General features: G+C 35.2%; 1 protein-coding gene across 2 annotated transcripts; it reads right to left on the bottom strand.

Annotated features, from left to right (window-relative positions):
- Positions 1 to 1879: 1879 nt before the first annotated feature.
- LOC127852185 (nuclear receptor subfamily 1 group D member 2-like) lies at positions 1880 to 18912 on the bottom strand. 2 transcript variants are annotated; one of them, XM_052386060.1, is made up of 2 exons: positions 18772 to 18912; positions 1880 to 8352 (listed from the first exon to the last, which is right to left on the bottom strand). In XM_052386060.1, the coding sequence occupies exon 2, from the start codon at positions 8207 to 8209 to the stop codon at positions 6434 to 6436; it is 1776 nt and encodes a 591-aa protein (XP_052242020.1). In that variant the 5' UTR covers positions 8210 to 8352; positions 18772 to 18912; the 3' UTR covers positions 1880 to 6433. The 2 variants fall into 2 exon arrangements, with proteins under 2 accessions (XP_052242020.1, XP_052242021.1); XM_052386061.1 differs by lacking the exon at positions 18772 to 18912 and adding an exon at positions 18237 to 18632.
- Between the last annotated feature and the right edge of the window lie 164 nt (positions 18913 to 19076).

Below are 19076 nucleotides of genomic sequence, written 5' to 3'. Positions count from 1 at the left end.
ATTTACAATTGTTTATTGATTCAGGTTGATGTTATGTAAATGTGTTATTGTGAAGCTAACAAATGAATAGAATATCAGCGTTTCGTCCACTTTTACATGCCTTATCAATCGTGCAAGAATTTGACTATAAAGCCACTGGCTGTTATGGGCTCATTTCCATTATCACGTACGAGGCGAATGGAATGAAAGTAGCCTTTGTGCAAAGAGATTGGTATCGTATCGCAAACATCTACACACATAGCTGAGAGTTTTTGATATCAAAAATGTTATACTTCATATGCCGTGGTGGCGTCGAGATTTGCTTACGGATTCCAGTCTGTGCCACATGATATAGCGCGTCTCTTAACCCATGTATTCCTAGTGGACTATCCCATTCTTCTTAATTAGATCAATTTATTCCAAAATTAGGGATGTCTAGTATATCTATTTCTATGTTTAGAATATGTCTAACAGAAATTCCTTTAAGCAAACAGCGCAAACCCTGATGAGACGCCGCATCATGCGGCGTCTCATCTGGGTCTACGCTGTTTGCCAAGGCATTTTTTCTAGATGGTAGGCATAAATAGGTTAGGGATATGACAATACATGAGAACTGTGCGAAACAGGGAGACAGTCACGATGTTCCCACTAGACAATGTCATACTATCCCACAACAAGAAATCTCGCACCAAAATATCGTGTCTTATTTTCCATTTCGCCGGATTACTATGTCGCGTTTCGTGTCTTGTTGCAAAACAGCAAGGCTCGTTTTTTGTTTTGCCTGAAACTGTGTACTAGTATCACTTTGTCTTTCGTCTGAATAACTTGTATTACTTTGTGTCTGACTCGAAAATCATGCATCAACTTGTGGTCCGCATGGATAGCGGGTATCACTTTGTGTTGCCTTTTTATGTCCCCCACTATAGTAGTGGGGGACATATTGTTTTTGCCCTGTTGGTCTGTCTGCGCCAACTTTAACATTTTGCAATAACTTTTGCTATATTGAAGATAGCAACTTCATATTTGGCATGCATGTGTATCTCATGAATCTGCACATTTTGAGTGGTGAAAGGTCAAGGTCGAGGTCATCCTTCAAGGTCAGAGGTAAAATATATGTGGCCAAAATCGCTCATTTTATGAATACTTTTTCAATATTAAAGATAGCAACTTGATATTTGGCATGCATGTGTATCTCATGGAGCTGCACATTTTGAGTGGTGAAAGGTCAAGGTCAAGGTCATCCTTCAAGGTCAGAGGTCAAATATATGTGGCCCAAATCGCTTATTTTATAAATACTTTTGCAATATTGAAGATAGCAACTTGATATTTGGCATGCATGTGCATCTCATGGAGCTGCACATTTTGAGCGGTGAAAGGTCAAGGTCATCTTTCAAGGTCAGCGGTCAAATATATGTGGCCCAAATCGCTTATTTTATGAATACTTTTGCAAAATTGAAGATAGCAACTTGATATTTGGCATGCATGTATATCTCATGGAGCTGCACATTTTGAGTGGTGAATGGTCAAGGTCAAGGTCATCCTTCACAAGGTCAAGGTCATCTTTCAAGGTCAAACGTCATAATGGGGGACATTGTGTTTCACAAACGCATCTTGTTATAGCTCGCATTGCTTTGTAGATAGTCCGAGTATCGTGAATTGCTGTGTGTATTTCACGAATATCGTGCATCTCTTAGTTTTTTCACCTGAATAGCGTGTACCGCTTGTATCACGCCAGAATAGCGTGTATCGTTTTGTAGACCGTCCAACTATCATGCTTTGCTCTTTTACATCATGGCTCGCCGCCTTTATTCAAAGTAAAATGTAAAACAACGTTCATTTTCCTTGAGGTAATTGAAAGGAAAAAGGACACAAATAAAATACAAAGTGAACAAAACAAAGGTTATTGTTACGAATTACCAGAGGCAATTGACAAAATTTTATTATGAAGACAACATAAATTAAAGGTACATTAACATTTTCATTCCACACAATATACACATAAAAATATAAATATAATTGAAAGGTGATATTTTGATGAAATTGTTGAATGATAAACAAAAATTTCATTTATCTATAAATGTAAGGTGTGTATTGTCCACCATTTAATTAAACATGAACTGTCACAGGAAAGCGCTCGAACATTCTTACGCTTTGATAGTGAAATGCACATTGTCTATCAGTCACCAGATTTACTGACCACAAAAAACAGTTGATGAGAAAAATATATGCAGTATAGTCAGGGTTATGAAACATAGTAAGTGATCTCATACAATGACCCAAAACACATGTGTAAGGTTACATTTTGATAAATGTTATAAAAACAGTGAGGTTATTTTGCAGGTTAATATTAAACACAGCATTCTCAATGACGAAATTGGATGAGTAAAATAGCTTAGACTATTCAGGGAATAGTTGAGCTAAAATGAATAATTTAATTTAATGTATAGTAAGAAATTATAAAGCATATGTAAACAATATATATGTCACATGGAATTTGAATTGTATGAAACACTGAAAATAATAGTTACAATATTTAATGACCTAATAATGGGAGTTAAGAACATGTAGTATATAGTTAAAATCAAGATAAAAGTTGTGTGCACATTTTGATTTGCCTCATTTTGCAGATTTCATGCACGCTGTTCAAATATGGAATGAATGTCATAAAGATCCAATCAGAACTTGTGACACCTCAGGTGCCTGACAAAAATGGCCCCTTATCTACAAAGGCACAAACCTGTATTTGAAAACAAAACAAAACTTGTCAACAACATAATAATAACATGAATAATAACAAGAGCACCGCATAACGGGTGCCAACACTCGGCTGCAGGTGCAGTTTGGAATAAATAAAAGCTTGTCAGATTTTATTTTTAATAGAGGTCACAGTGACCTTGACCTTCGACCTAGTGACCCAATAATGGGTGTGGCGTGTAGAACTCATCAAGCATCTACATATGTAGTTTCAAAGTTGTAGGTGGAAGCACTTTGATTTTAGAGCCAATGTTCAAAACCTTGACAAAATGTTAAGATTTTAGCACGACGCTGACGACATGACAACAGACACAACAAGCTGGCTATGACAATACCTCGGGTTTTCTCTGAAAACAGCCGAGATAATAATAATAATAATATATACTAATAATTACAATAATATTAATAATAACCTATATCAACATTAAGACATTTGTATCTATTAAGTAATTGAGCAACAGCATAACATATATATTTTCATACTTGTAATAACAATTATCGTAAATTCTAACAACAACAAAAAATAAGTTATGATTTTCATTATATGTATACAATAATATATTATTAATTAAAGAATTCACACAACAATTGATTTCCAAATATATATATTATAAAACTTAACATATAAAATCACATGAAATAGGAATGAAAGATACAAAGTTCTGAGCAGAATAATGGATATTGTGAAATGAAAAGAAATAATCACTAATGATAGTTACTACGCCCAAATGTCACTTCAAACACGCGTACAGAGGCAGTTTTATGAGCAGAAGTCTAATAATTTGAGCAGGGATCTGTGAAATCTGGGCTTTACACATGTGCCTTAAGCATCGTCCCAGATAAGCCTATGAAGTATGCACAGGCTAATCAGAGACAACTCTTTTCACCTTAACAGGATTTTCCCGTAGAAGAACTTTCCTTTAAACCAAAAATATAATTGCTTGGTTTTAATAACAGACCTGTAGAGCTCTATTATAAAGACAAAAATAAATTTAGGCAAGGAGAAAGACAAAAGTTTCTTCCCCTCCATTGGAATAAAAGCCTATTGCCCCAAAAAATCAGCCAACCGTACTATTGGCTGTGTTCAAATATGGTATACTTTATAGAAGTGATTCATTTTGCTGTAACTAAATTTAACAGAATCATTGCAAATGTTGGGTTTATTTTGCTTATAATTTCATCAATTTCAAATCATGATAAATCATAAATAAAATTAGTGGAATTTTTCTCACTGATGTATAGACTTCTTCTTATTTTTTGAATCTGTAACAAAAAGTTAAAAATTGTAAATGTTGACAATCTGTGAACATTCCCTAAAATACCAGTACTCTACATTCCACATTTAAATTAATGTATCTCTAATATATGCAAAAAAGTAGAAAACAAACAACATAAGCATTCAATTAGCTGTAACAGCCTTTCTTACATACACATAATAAATCACTTACATCCTGTACTCATTGAAAGAAAACACTTGATTTTTAACCCAGCATCCTGTCTTTCCTGATGTAAGTTTCATAATATGAACCTTAAGATTGTTAAATATGAATAACATCCATTAACATCCATGATACATGGGTATTTCTATTAACAGCTTTATAAACCGTTAACCCATAACATTAGCATCAACAGTTATACTTTGAGGTAAACCTTTTATCTATTAAACATGGGAGGCGGAAAACTACAATGGGCGAGGCATGGTCAGGGGTGATAACCCCAAAAAAGGGTTAGGGTAAGGGTTAGGATTAGGGGTCGGGTTAGGGTTAGGGTTGGGTTTAGGCTAACCCAAACCCTAACCCGACCCCTAACACTAACCCAAACCCTAACCCTCTAACCCCCCCTTGCGCAATACCATACCATGCCTCGACCGTTGTAGTTTTCCGCCTCCCATTAAACATTCTTCAGTTTCTCACATTGACATTTTCTAAACAAGACTGATCAGATGGTTTTAATAAAAACATATAAACAGCATCCATTATTATGAAACTTAATATAGAACACTTTTTTAATAAACTTCAAAAAATAATTGGGTTGGGTTAAATGTTGAGCGATAATTTATCTACATTTATATAAAAGATATACACTAGTTTAAAGCTCAATCATACAAGTATTATTGCGTTCAAATAATGTTTCTACAGCTGTGCTGTAAAGAATGTTAAATTTAAAAGATTGCACAAAATAAATATATTTTTCTAAAAATATATGTTTTCATAACATGACTTCAATTATAATGGAAGCTATATTTTACAAGTTAGAGAATACTGTTTCTAGCTTTTTAATGACAGCTTTATTCAACAGAATTTTGGCTTATCATTTTAAAATTGTCTATAATTAAAAATTGTTTAAAACTATTGAATATATATATGATGTGATATGACCAATATATATGTTCCATACTAAAAATATAACTAGTTGTGACCCAGCCACTGATACTACATAACCAATGTTTGGACACAGGACTCCGGCAGGATGCCAAAAATAAGGGCTTGTGAAATTAAAAAATTTCAATTTCAGAACACACATGAGTTCTTTAAATATTTTTCTATTATATTTACACAAGTATTTTTCCAAAATTAGACTTTGTGCCTAAAAATTGCATAAACATTACATGACATACATGTATATATATAAATACTCTCTAACCCTGTTTTCACAATTACAAACCTATAATTATCACAATAATTCAACATCCTCATCTTTAAGCCGTCTTAAAAAGGCATTTTATTATAATCCATTTTCAATTAAACTGCTTTTTTGGTTGTCAGGTAATTGAATGCATGATTAATAGCATAAAAAAGTCTATCATAGTATGGTAAAAAGGTTTGTAACCATCACGAAATATATAATGAATACATAAGATGATAAGAACCTTCTATGGAATATGCATTCACGTGATGAATAGCAATTTTTTGCAATTTATTTAAAATTGTGTGATAAATGATGAAATTAACTGTTTCAACAAGATTTCACAACATACATGTATAAAGGTACGTAATAACATTATATTCATGTAAGGATGTATAAGTTTGTAGCTTAATAGACCCCTCTTTGTGTAAAAATCAAAAGGCACATTAATTTTACTTGAATATTTTCATAAACACAAACAATACATTTGATACAATAGTATGTTTTTGGTTTTCATAAAAGCTTTGAACACAATTGAGGTGAATAGATATGGTAATAGGAAAAGTCTCATCTTCTCACCAGACAATTATACTATTATAATTGTAAAAATCTAATTGTTCCCCAGATAATTTCACAAGCTAAAATGATACAGGTTTTATTCCATGCACTCTGAATACAATTATATTTTATTTAGACAAATTATGAGTCAAACACTAGTAATTAAAATGCATAATCATATACTATTATAATAATAAAGTTTACATCATTTTTTCGGCATCTTAAAAGTGAAATTGTCTAAGAAGAAAACACTAAAAATTAAAAGCATCCGTTAAATAAGACATTGGATTTCCACAACCCTATGTAGTTTTTTTTATATAAACATCTATAAATAAGGCACTAAGATAATAGAATTAAATTTGAAATTCATGTGTCTTAAGCAATAAACATGCAAGAGCTTGTATTAATATCTTGCAGACTACGCTGGCTAATCTGGTATGACACTTTACCCACATGCATTAATACCCCTTTTTCCACAATCACAGCTTACTAATATCAACAAAAATGAATGAAAAAATCAGAATGTTTCCGGACACAATGAAGGGAATTTAGGTGCAGCAGACGTGACCATTTCATTGTTACTCATCTGCTGGTACTCGCGGAAATACGCATGAGACGCTTCCCGAGAAAATGTTAAAATATCAATGAATTTGGTGAATCGCTTTTGCGTGTCTTTCCCATGCACAGTCCCCATGACTTTCAGGAGGAGCTCCATCAATCTATCATTGTAGGTTGCCACTTGGTCGGGATGTTCCAAATCAATTCGGTCGGAGCAAAGAAGTGCCATTGCGATCAACAAGGCTTTTTCTTCTTTTTGGAGCACTAAACCTTGCCACCTTGTTGAGATCTCGCACTGAAGTTCGACAATTTCACGTGAGAAAATCTTGTCTGCAGCTTCCTCAATGTGCGCTGGAACGCCATTCATTTCCAGAAAAATGCCACGTTTTTTGTCATAGCCCTCGTGTAGCAATATGGTGAAAAAGTCACAATGTCCAATCTTCAGGAGGTTTTCTTGGTCCTTCATGGAAAGCTCAGAAAATCCTGGTATCTTATACGCGAACTGACAATACCGTGTCACTATATGCGAACAATTGTTGGCCTCCTGCTTAAACAAGTTCCAGCGGCCGTCAAGATCGATATTATGCATTTTTAACAACGTGAAATACTCATCTTTGGGAATTGCTCTCAGCGGTCCGAAAAGTTTTACTTTTGCCTGATACCTATCGTAATGTTCACTTATGATTGCCTCACGTCCTTCTGGCGTTGAACCACGCTCTCCAAAATGCTGAATAGCATCCATAGATTCAACCAGCGTTTTAATCAGTTCTATTTCATCTTCTGTTAAAAGACTTTCATGTTTCACAGCTGGCTCTTCACAAAAATGTTCCATTTTAATATTTTCATTCGGCGTAGGCTCACCCATTTCCAAGCTATCATCTTTACCCTCCAGCCTGTTCATCTTACGAATAGTCTCTGTTCTTTGCACATGGGTATAACGTCCAATCTTTGATTTTTCTTTTGCCATACCAACTTCCAGACATTTCTGCAAGCGACAACCCGAACAATTGCCTCTACTTCGATTCAATATAGGGCAGTTGTTATTCTTCTTACAGAGAAAGCCACTATTTCGTAGTAAATATCGACGAAAGAAGTTCTTGCAGGCTTCACACGTGAAGCAGCCATAGTGCATCCCGGATGACTTACCAGTGCACACCGCACACGGTGGATATTTCAATGCATTCCCTTTCCAATCTGTTGCCGAAGACGTCAAGGTCAAATCTGTATCCGTAGCAATAGAGGATGAACTATCCGGTTCTGTTTCTGAGGCAAAAAGCTCATCTTTGAAGGCATTTAAAGGTGATGACAGGCCATGTTTGTCGCTTTTAGGTCCTTGAAAACTTAACAGGTATTCCGAACTATCCGGTTCACTTTTTAAAAGCAGATATTCCAAATCGGATGACGAAGAACTGTTACTGGACATTCTGTTCACAGAAGATGGTCTCCAACTAGAGTCATGAAAGTCTTCTGCACTGTTCCTGGGCATCTGATTGACTAAATCAACATGCTCTTGTGGCCTTCCATGATTCATGGCAGAATAATGAATAGGGTTCAACAAATGTTCTTTGACTGTTGACTGGGGCAGAGTGTCCATCATGGATGAACCACAGGAGGTTGAGAAATCAATCATCGATGACAATGAATGGTGATCATTTCCATTAACTGCTGACTGTGTTAAACTGTTAATCTTTGATGGCAAAGCTGTGGTTGATAGATCCATTGTAGACTCGTTCATTTTTTCCGATGATACCAACTGGAAGGGGCGTTATGATAAAACAATGATTTCAGTCTCAGCAAAGGGAATATGGGCCATCAATGTTGATAAGCCTTTGCGAGTTGCTGTTGCACAACACTGGCTGAGGCAATCAGAGACCAGCCCTGAAAATACATGAAGATATTTTTTAACTTCATTTTGTACACGGTTATTTTTATATATAACAATTAGTGCTGTCACTTTAAGTTGCAACAAAGTATTTTTTTGATCCACTAGGGTGATCTTGGCAAACAAAGTTAAGGAAAAGTTGTATTTATTGATTGACAAAATAAAATATCAGTGTCCTCTTAAGATACTTGAATTTCTATTGTAATCAATTTAATACTTATTGTATTTTGAACGAGAAAATTACTGTTTAATGTACGCAATGGGAAATAACTCAATAAATATCAAAGAAAGAATTCTATTTGTTGTACTCTGCATTGAAATTGTTCTATAATGTTCAGTTGATTTGAATCTATTTAGTAATACATGTATATTTGAACATTTTTTTCTATAGAATCACAATAAAAAACACAATGTAATTGGTCATGCAAGTAAAATGCCATTAACTTCAAAGAAACTGAGGAGAGATTTATGGTTCCTGCACTCTGCACTTACCAACAATGTGCTATGTAAATATATGATTATTAACCTTAATACCTTCAATTGTAATAGAATGTAAGAGTGCACAAGAAAAATAAACAAAGGACAATCACTCTGAAAATATTTAAGAAAGAGTCATGGTTCTTTTACTCCTATTGAAGTCCTTTATCAATATATCAAGTTTCCTTAGAATCCATTCAATGCCTTTTAAGGTATACTTTATACAAATTAATTACAGGATGTAGCTAAATTGTGCACAAAAAGCAATAAGCAAAGGGCAATAACTCTAAATATACTATAGAAAAAGTATTGGTTCTTGTACCCTGCACTTAATATTGATGTCCTGTATCAATATATGAAGGTGTACTTTACTCCCTTCAGTTATTATGAAGAATGATGGTACATGAACAAATAACAAGGGGAAATAACTCTGTAAATACTGATGAGATTGTTATGGTCCTAGTTCTCATCATTTCTTCATAAGGTAAGCTATTGATATATGAAGTTTGAAGGTTAATTTGAAAACTTTTCATACATGCAGAGTTATATTCAAAACAAGAAACACACTAACAATAAACTAAATGCAATAACACAAACAATATTGATACCAGAGTTTTGGATGCTGTACTGAGCACTACTCTGTATGTCCTCTATAAATGTCCAAAGTTTCATTTAAATACTTTCAACACTTGGCTCATGAATATGAAAATAAAGGCAAATCCTGAAGAGAGTTATACTCTGCTCTTCCCCATAAAGCTTTCTATTATTATATGAAGTTCTATTTGAATTGCTGCAATACTCCCTGAGTTATGCTCCCCACAAGAAGCTGGATAGACTGACGGTTATGACAACAAACAAGGGCTGTTTGTAAAACATGCATGCCCCCATATGGGCTCTCAGTTGTACTGGCAGCCATTGTGTGAATACGTTTTTAGTCACTGTGACCTTGACCTTTGACCTAGTGACCTGAAAATGAATAGGGGTCATCTGCCAGTCATGATCAATGTATCTATGAAGTTTCATGATCCTAGGCCTAATTATTCTTGACTTATCATCAGGAAACCATTTAACTGTTTCGAGTCACTATGAGCTTGACCTTTGACCTAGTGACCTGAAAATTAATAGGGGTCATCTGCCAGTCATAATCAATGTACCTATGAAGTTTCATGATCCTAGGCTTAAGCATTCTTGAGTTATTCCGGAAACCATTTTACTGTTTCGAGTCACTGTGACCTTGACCTTTGACCTAGTGACCTGAAAATCAAAAGGGGTCATCTGCCAGTCATGATCAATGTTCCTATGAAGTTTCATGATCCTAGGCGTAAGCATTCTTGAGTTAACATCCGGAAACCATTTTACTGTTTCGAGTCACTGTGACCTTGACCTTTGACCTAGTGACCTGAAAATCAATAGGGGTCATCTGCCAGTCATGATTAATGTAATCATGATCCTAGGCGGTAGTATTCTTGAGTTATCATCCGGAAACCATTTTACTGTTTCGAGTCACTGTGACCTTGACCTTTGACCTAGTGACCTGAAAATCAAATGGGGTCATCTGCCAGTCATGATCAATGTACCTATGAAGTTTTATGATCCTAGGCCTAAGCCTTCTTGAGTTATCATCCGGAAACCACCTGGTGGACAGACCGACTGACGGACCGACGGACCTACAGACATGTGCAAAATAATATACCCCCTCTTCTTCGAAGGAGGGTATAATAAACAAAAGCAAAAAATGATGGGAGGATAACTCTTTAAGACCATCAAGAAGCCAATACTCTGCTATAGAGCAGAGACATAAAGAACCACCATCACCCCCATAAAGAAAATCTAGGTCTTCATCAACAACTGCCTTTGGAAGATCCTCAAGATCCGCTGGCCAGACAAAATCCCCAACAAAAAATTATGGAGAAGAATAAAGCAGCAGCCTGTTGAGGAAGACATCCTCCAGAGACGTTGGAGATAGATAGGCCACATCCTTTGCATGCCTGTATCCAGTACAACAAGGTAATCTGTCAACTGGAATCCTAGATGGAATAGGAAGAAAGGGCTGCCAAACAAAACCTGGCGCCGAGACCTAGATGCAGATGCTAAGCAGTTTGGAAAGAAGTGGGGGCAGCTTGAGAGACTCATCAAAACCGAAACACCTGAAGGAACCTGGTGGTCCATGGCCCATATCCCAAATAGGACCAAAGGCAAAGATAAGATTAGATGATGACAGAAAGACGGAAGTCGCCATGGTGTCATGCATATGGTGTCAGCCTAGCGACTGGGAGGTCACAGATTCGATCCCCACCATGGAAGCCTTCTTTAGATCTCCCCCAAAGACACCAAGTACGGGTTCTAGGCCCAGGAAACGGACTCGAGAGCGTTTATATAAGCCTTAGGCCTTTGATGCAATCGAGCTAAAATAAATAGGTTTAAACTAAATTAAAGACTGAAGTACACATGAGGCAATTGCTAAAAAAATTATAAATGAAATATTATAGGTCTAAACAAGTACATTGACTTAAGCATGGTCAACTAGAGACATCCAATAACAGTAACTAATGTTTGACTGCAGATTATCATCATGGATTTATACTTTTTTAAACAAATACCATTTGATCATGTACAATAAACAATCAGTTTATACCACATACCACATTTATTAAAACTGAATAACAAAATTATTTACATGCATGTAAACTGAATGAAATTTGTAAACATGTCATAAGTAAAAATAGCAGTTATTTAAGTTACAAATGTAGTTAAAACCATCAATACAAATCTGAAAAAATGTTGGAAATTTCTTTTTTAGTTAAGATGTTCACTTTTTGTCCAAATATTCACCTCGCAATATTCCTTATAATCCAGGTTCATGTAATTGCTCTATAAATGAAAAATTCCAGGCTTATTTTAATACGAAAACATACAGTTAAAACCAGTGAAAACATAATTGAACAGGACACATCTTAAATTACAACATTTTGCAGCACACTGAGAGTGTATTAAGTGCTTAGGAAACAAATCCTTAATTTTGACACTTATCTTTCCATATTGTTAATTTCTATACTATTTCTAGCTTAACCAAGGTCTTTTTATCAATTATCTATGTTTCAATTTTAACTCTTTAAGTGCTGGAACTGAATTTTAAAGGCCTTTGCAAACAGTTTGGATCCAGATGAGAGGCCACAGAACGTGGCGTCTCATCAGGATCCAAACTGTTTGCTATTCTGATAGTATTCTTTGAAAAAAATCGAAGAAAATCCTAATTTTATAAATTCAGCAGACAACATTTTCGCAGATGACAAAATTCCCAGCATGCAAAGGGTTAATTTTTTTGGAATGCTTGAAGGCATTAAACGTTTATCACCGATAGAAAAAGGTATAATGCACATGTATATGTGATCACCATGGCTTTGTGGAAGCGTTGCAGTTTGTAGGTGACGGGTTGGATCCTCATCCGGGGAGCATTTTATAGATCTCCCTCAAAAATATGAAGTACTGGTTCTACCAAGGATGTGGACTTGAGAGCATTTCAATAAGCCTTAGTCTTTTGATGCAATCAAGCTTAAATAAATAGGCTTAAAGTAAACTTAATAATATGTGAGATTAATTTGTTGTTGTTCTAACCTGTTTACTAAAAAGCTGAAAATGTTTGCCATTAAGGCCATTGGATGCTCATCTACGTAAAGGGTTTGATATCTGGCTGCCATAATTTTACATGAGGATATACCAGATTGCACTTAACCTGACCTTTTAACTCCTACAGTTGAAACACATTTATGTAACCAAGAGACCCACTTTTTGAACCCATTTATCCCTTTTTTTTAAGAATGGACAATAAATGGGAGTATTTTAGGTCGCTGTGGCATAGTCGATTAAGGTGTCCCCCTAGCAGCCGGGAGTGCATGTGTTCGATCCCCGCTTGGGGAGCATTCTTAAGATCTCCTCCATAGACATCAAGTACTGGTTCTAGTCCCAGGACACAATGACTCAAGAGTGTTTCAAATAAGTTATAATTCAGTACTTAAAATGCAATTGAGCTATAAAAAAAATAGGTTTAAACTAAATTGGAGCGTTTACAAGATTCTTCTTCAAATTTCTTTTCTAGAGACCTAGTGTGTTTTTTAACCCAATATGGACCACTATGGAAGACATCCAAATTTGATTGGAACAACAAAAGACAGACATTTAAATTTAAATATCATGGATGACAAGCAGTGTTGTTTTGGTTCAAAATTGGGTCTGGTCTTTTTTTTAGATCTCAGCATTTTGTTCATTTTATATCAAGCTATATAAGTTCCACCGTAGTACATGTAAATATTATACTTAAAACACTTTTTTCTCAATTTTGAAGCATTTTTTAGCAAATCAACAAACACTAACTTCCTAATTTTAGTCCAAATGCCTGCAAATTTTCCAATACCAAAGGGACCCTTCTCAATTCCCTAAATGGTGAAAAAAAATACTGACAAGGTCTCACTGCAGAGACTGCATTGTGCTAAGGTGAGCTAAAAAACAAAGATTACAGAGAAAATAAAAAATTGATGTACAAAATTTCAAAGATAATTACTGGTATTCTTTGAAAAAAGAGTTTAAAAGATATTTTGTATGGAGAGTTCCTTTATCTAATTTTCCCTTGCACTAGTAAAAAACATTTACATGAAAGTAAAAATAAGTAAAAAAAAATATGTACTTGAAGTTAAAATTTCAATGCAACCCTTACATGTAGTGCAAAGCATAAACGCTATGATGAAAACAGAAATTTCCAAGAATTATCTGAGTTCTTATTACATGTTCATTACATGTAGATGCATGTATTGATTTAGTTTACAGCTCTGAACAAAAGCTACTGCAATCATGTAACCTGAATTTTCATAATAAATAATGCTTAACTTCTATATCTCCACAATGGCACATGACATTTCAATATCACTTGGCACATGACATTTCAATATCACTATGTTCTTTTTTAATTCAAAATATCTGTCAATTATTTGCATATATTAACTTAAAGCATATGCCAATCATCACTAGTAGGAATCATGTTTTTAGCTGCATTAAAATATTTTATACAACAGTGAACATGAGTTTTGTCAGTAATTGTTTTTGAGTATTTGTTATGTTTGTGTTTTTGAATTAATTGAAATTAATCCTGTAAAAATAGCTAAGGAGCGGATTACACTTTTTGTGGCAAAACCTGGATCTATTTTATGATGGTCCTTGGAGATTTTTTTCAATTTCTCCATGATTGGGTCTTGATTGAATACAATCAACATGACTTCATAATTTTCAGTCTTGCAACTGGAGTAGTTCTTTGTTTATATTTGATCTTGCAAGTTTGGGATGTTTTCATTCTATAGCTGTAACCAAATATAGGCTAGGCATCTCCTAAAAACATTTCTTTAAATTCATGAAGTTTTTCCCCAAAATAAAACTTACCTCAAAGAAATTCATATCCCTTATCAGTTGCACCAAATTGTGAAAGTAACGTCCCTTTTTTATATGCTATTTTTTACCAATATTAAATGACAAAATCCTCTACCCCCCAAAACCCTTATGTTACTTTATGTAGCATTTTTCTTAACACAACTAGGCTGAATACAGTAATCCAAAATAAGCTTGTTTAACAAACCAGAAACATTTTCTTTTGGGGAACCTTCACCTAACTATTTTGTAAAAATGTATATATATGAGTACTGCAATAAATTAAAAAAAGAGATGCCATTTACAAAATTTAACACAAGAGCCATGTTAACATGGCCATTCCCACCGAAATGTGTTTGCTTGTATGAGAACATTTGTTTAAGAAAGTAGAATAATATGTAAAGGGAGATAATTAAAAAAATACAGCCGATAGCCTTATGGTTCATGTTCACTGCACGTCTACTAGTTGCCATCTGTTTATATTTCTAGTTTCAAGTAAATCAGTTCAGTAGATTTCCAGTTATTCTCCGGACAAAAATATACTTTGAAATTAAATAAAGGGCGATAATTCAAAAACTAAGGTAGATAGAGTTATTGTTCTTGATCTCTGCACTTCTCCTATTTGCCATCTGTTTATATTTCAAGTTTCAAGTAAATCCCTTCAGTAGATTTAGAGTTATGCTCCGGACAAAAATTTACTTTGAAATTATATAAAGGGATATAACTCAAAAATGAAGGTACCGGGTAGATAGAGTTATGGTTCTTGGTCACTGCACTTTTCCTAGTTGCCATCTGTTGATATTTCAAGTTTAAAGTAAATCCATTGAATAGATTTAGGGTTATGCTCCAGATAAAAATTTACTTTGAAATTAAATAAAGGGTGATAATTAACAAACTAAGGTAGATAGAGTTATGGTTCTTAGTCACAGCACTTCTCCTTCTTGCCATTTGTTGATATTTCAAGTTTAAAGTAAATCCCTTCAGTAGATTTAGAGTTATGCTACGGACAAAAATTGACTTTGAAATTATATAAAGGGAGATAATTCAAAAACTAAGGTAGAGTTATGGTTCTTGGTTACTGCACTTCTCCTAGTTGCCATCTGTTTACATTCTAAGTTTAAAGTAAATCCATTGAATAGATTTGGAGTTATGCTCTGGACAAAATTTAGAACGGAAGGATGGACGGACAGACTGACGGGACCAATTACTATATCCCCTCTGAAATTTTGGCGGGGATAATAAAGCTCTGGTAGCCATTTTAAGGTAAACATTATCTTCCAATAATTGCAAATTTAACCATAGGTTGTGAGCTCTGTGTCTTATAAAGATTTAGAACAATAGATAATGAGTGCATTTACTTAAAATAGGGTAATCAGGACTGCAAAATAAAACTTACTCATCCCAATTAAGCACACCGCCTTCCTAGTATATGAATCAAGCATTCAAGGACTTTGTAAATGAAAGTAATGAGAAAGGTCCCATGTTTAAACTCTCAGACAGATATGCCCAATCTTTGACCCTTGCCTTTCCTTATAACCAGACAGACATACTTATCTATACACTCAAATCAGGTCAATTGATCCTTTACTGCTAAGGTTTTTTACCCATTTGTAGTCCCTTATAAAATCAAATTAAATTAAAAGCCTTTCTTACTAGATTAAAATTGTAACTTCTTCATTTCAGTGCCCAGTCTATTTCAGTAGTTTCAATTACCTGGTACATGTGGCCTAACAGTGGCAAGGCTGGAAAGGCAAAGTTTGACAATATCCTTTAATACCATAACATATGAAATGTCATTATAAAACACTTATTTAATTTTATATCAACTATTATAAAACGTATTTGCAGGCATTTACTGGAATTACTAATTAAATATGAGTTTTGTGTCAGTGTTTGTTTGGGTTGTATCCATGATGCTTTTGATTGTTATATATGGTCATATTGTTAATACATGTAAGATGGTTAATATTGTTAAACTACCATGTTTTGCTTAACTGTTAAAAATACATGTATCTAAAAAAGTATTTATCATTATTAATATTTTTATTTTATTATTATTATTTATTATCCCCACGTTTTTCGGAGAAAAAGTGGGGATATTGTATTGATGTGCGTCTGTCTGTCCGTCCTGGCCACCTGCTCCTCCTACACTTTTAGCGCTAGAACCTTGAAACTTACATACATGGTAGCTATGAGCATATGTGCGACGGTGACAGTGACGGAATTTTTATCTGACCCCTGGGTCAAAAGTTATTGGGGTCGGGTGGGGCCGGGTCAGAGATTTTCACTCATTTTTTTATGTTATTTTACATTAACTTCTTCATTTCTGCACCGATTTACTTCAAATTGATACTGAGCCTCTCTTATGACAATAAGGTCAATCTCAACTATGCATGGCCCCATTACCAACCCTGGGGCGCCCCGGCCACATAGGCCACGCCAACCCAAAATTGCCTTTTACTATAATTTTTTCATTTCTACACTGATTCACTTCAAATTGATACTGAACCTCTCTTATGACAATACGGTCAATCTCAGCTATGCATGGCCCCATGACCAACCCTGGGGCGCCCCGCCCACATAGGCAAAGCCCACCCAAAATTGCCTTTTACTATAATTTCTTCATTTCTACACCGATTCACTTCAAATTGATACTGAACCTCTCTTATGACAATACAGTTAATCTCAACTATGCATGGCCCCATTACCAACCCTGGGGCGCCCCGCCCACATAGGCCAAGCCCACCCAAAATTGCCTTTTACTATAATATCTTCATTTCTACACTGATTCACTTCAAATTGATACTAAACCTATTTTATGACAATACAGTCAATCTCAACAATGCATGGCGCCATTACCAACCCTGGGGCGCCCCGCCCACATAGGCCACGCCCGCCCAAAATTGCCTTTGACTATAATTTCTTCATTTCTTCACCGATTTACTTCAAATTGATACTGAACATCTCTAATGACAATGCGGTCAATCTCAACTATGGCCCCTTTACCAACCCTGGGGCAGCCCCGCCAAAAATAGGCCACCCCCCCCAAAAAAAAAAAAATTGTCTTTTACTATAATTTCTTCATTTCTACACCGATTCACTTCAAATTGATACTGAACTTTTCTTATGACAATACGGTCAATCTCAACTATGCATGGACCCATTACCGACCGTGGGGCGCCCCTGGGTCAAACCTGACTAAAAGACTATAATGGATGATACTGGGGGTCAATCTCAACTATGCATGGAATGGGTAGGCCTTTACCTTCATTTCTACACCGATTCACTTCAAATTGATATTGAACTTCTCTTATGACAATACAGTCAATCTCAACTATGCATGGCCCCATTCCCAACCCTGGGGCGCCCCGCCCACATAGGCCACAACCAAAAATTTCCTTTACTATAATTTTTTCATTTCTACACGGATTCACTTCAAATTGATACTGAACGTTATGACATTAGGGTCAATCTCACTATGCATGGCCCCAATCCCAACCCTGGGGCGCCCGCCCACATAGGCTTCCATTTACTATAATTTTTTCATTTCTACACGGATTCACTTCAAATTGATACTGAACTTCTCTTATGACATTAAATCTCAACTATGCATGGCCCCATAACCAACCCTGGGCCCCGCCCACATAGACCAACCCACCCAAAATTGCCTTTACTATAATTTCTTCATTTCTACACCAATGCGGCGTGGGGATACACGTCGGCCTCTGCCGCGCCATTTCTAGTTATTATTTTTATTATTGTTACCGGTATTATTATCACGGCATCATTATCATCATCATGACACAGTCAACATACTGCAGTTTTGGAAATTCATTAGAATGAAATTATTACCGCTTTTAACAAGAAACGAATAAGTTATTTAAATAAAGATCCGAATATAATGTTAAATATAAACACTGAAAAGCACGCAACATTATAAAATGTAGGTCAACTATTATGATTTGTTAGTTAGTTCACCGGGTATATTTACCTGTGTTACTCCATGTACGCTTACGCTCTGTTATTCCTACTGCATAAGATCGGAATAAACGCCAGATGCGGAAAAGTTATTCCTTTGATGTTTCTTCTCTAATTATTTCAAATAACAAACAGAAAATAGCTTGCAAAAGTTACCGTATCGTTAGTTACCATCAATTAATTATTAAGCCGCAAAGCTTTTAGTTATACACGGTCAAAACGAAACTACCGAGATAATCAATAACAACAAGGTAGAATCAATAGCCACAATACATAATCTATTGTACTGACTTCTTTCAACAGTAACACAATACTAGAAACACCTTTTTTCTCAATCAGCGAATCTAATGTGTATTACTTCGAACGTGTTTTACTACTACTATACTACTGTATAATAGTAACCACCCACGGTTTACAGCTACAGGTACAACCGTAAATACCCGAGATTGCGCAATATTAACAGCACGTGAATTAGTAATTGCATGTTGCAAAATCATCATCTATTCTAGTTATCACGAGTCAGTACAGTACTCACTCAAAGAACTTACGTGCATTTTTGGCGGATTATTCCAAATATTCAACTGTCGTGTCACTCACTCGTCTCTCGTGTACATTATTATCTAGTTGACCTACATATAAAGATCTATCATTCGCATGTACTGTAATCATCAAAATGTCCGATGTATTAGAACCATTGCAGTATGTATTTAAAACTGTAAATATTGTCGGTGTATAAATAGGTCAATAAATTACACCGACGTGTGTGCTTCAGAGCGTATAGTATTACAGATACTATACATTCTGTATATACATGTAACTTCACCGAACAGGGTCGATTAAAAATCGATGTATT

Source organism: Dreissena polymorpha, chromosome 12 (genome assembly GCF_020536995.1).
Source record: "Dreissena polymorpha isolate Duluth1 chromosome 12, UMN_Dpol_1.0, whole genome shotgun sequence".
Taxonomy (NCBI): domain Eukaryota; kingdom Metazoa; phylum Mollusca; class Bivalvia; order Myida; family Dreissenidae; genus Dreissena; species Dreissena polymorpha.
The sequence above is the reverse complement of the archived record's forward strand: the minus strand, read 5'-3'. Positions and strand labels throughout refer to the sequence as shown.

Excerpts from the sequence above, each read along its gene's own strand:
- LOC127852185 (XM_052386060.1), bottom strand. The coding sequence starts at position 8,209 with ATGAACGAGTCTACAATGGATCTATCAACCACAGCTTTGCCATCAAAG.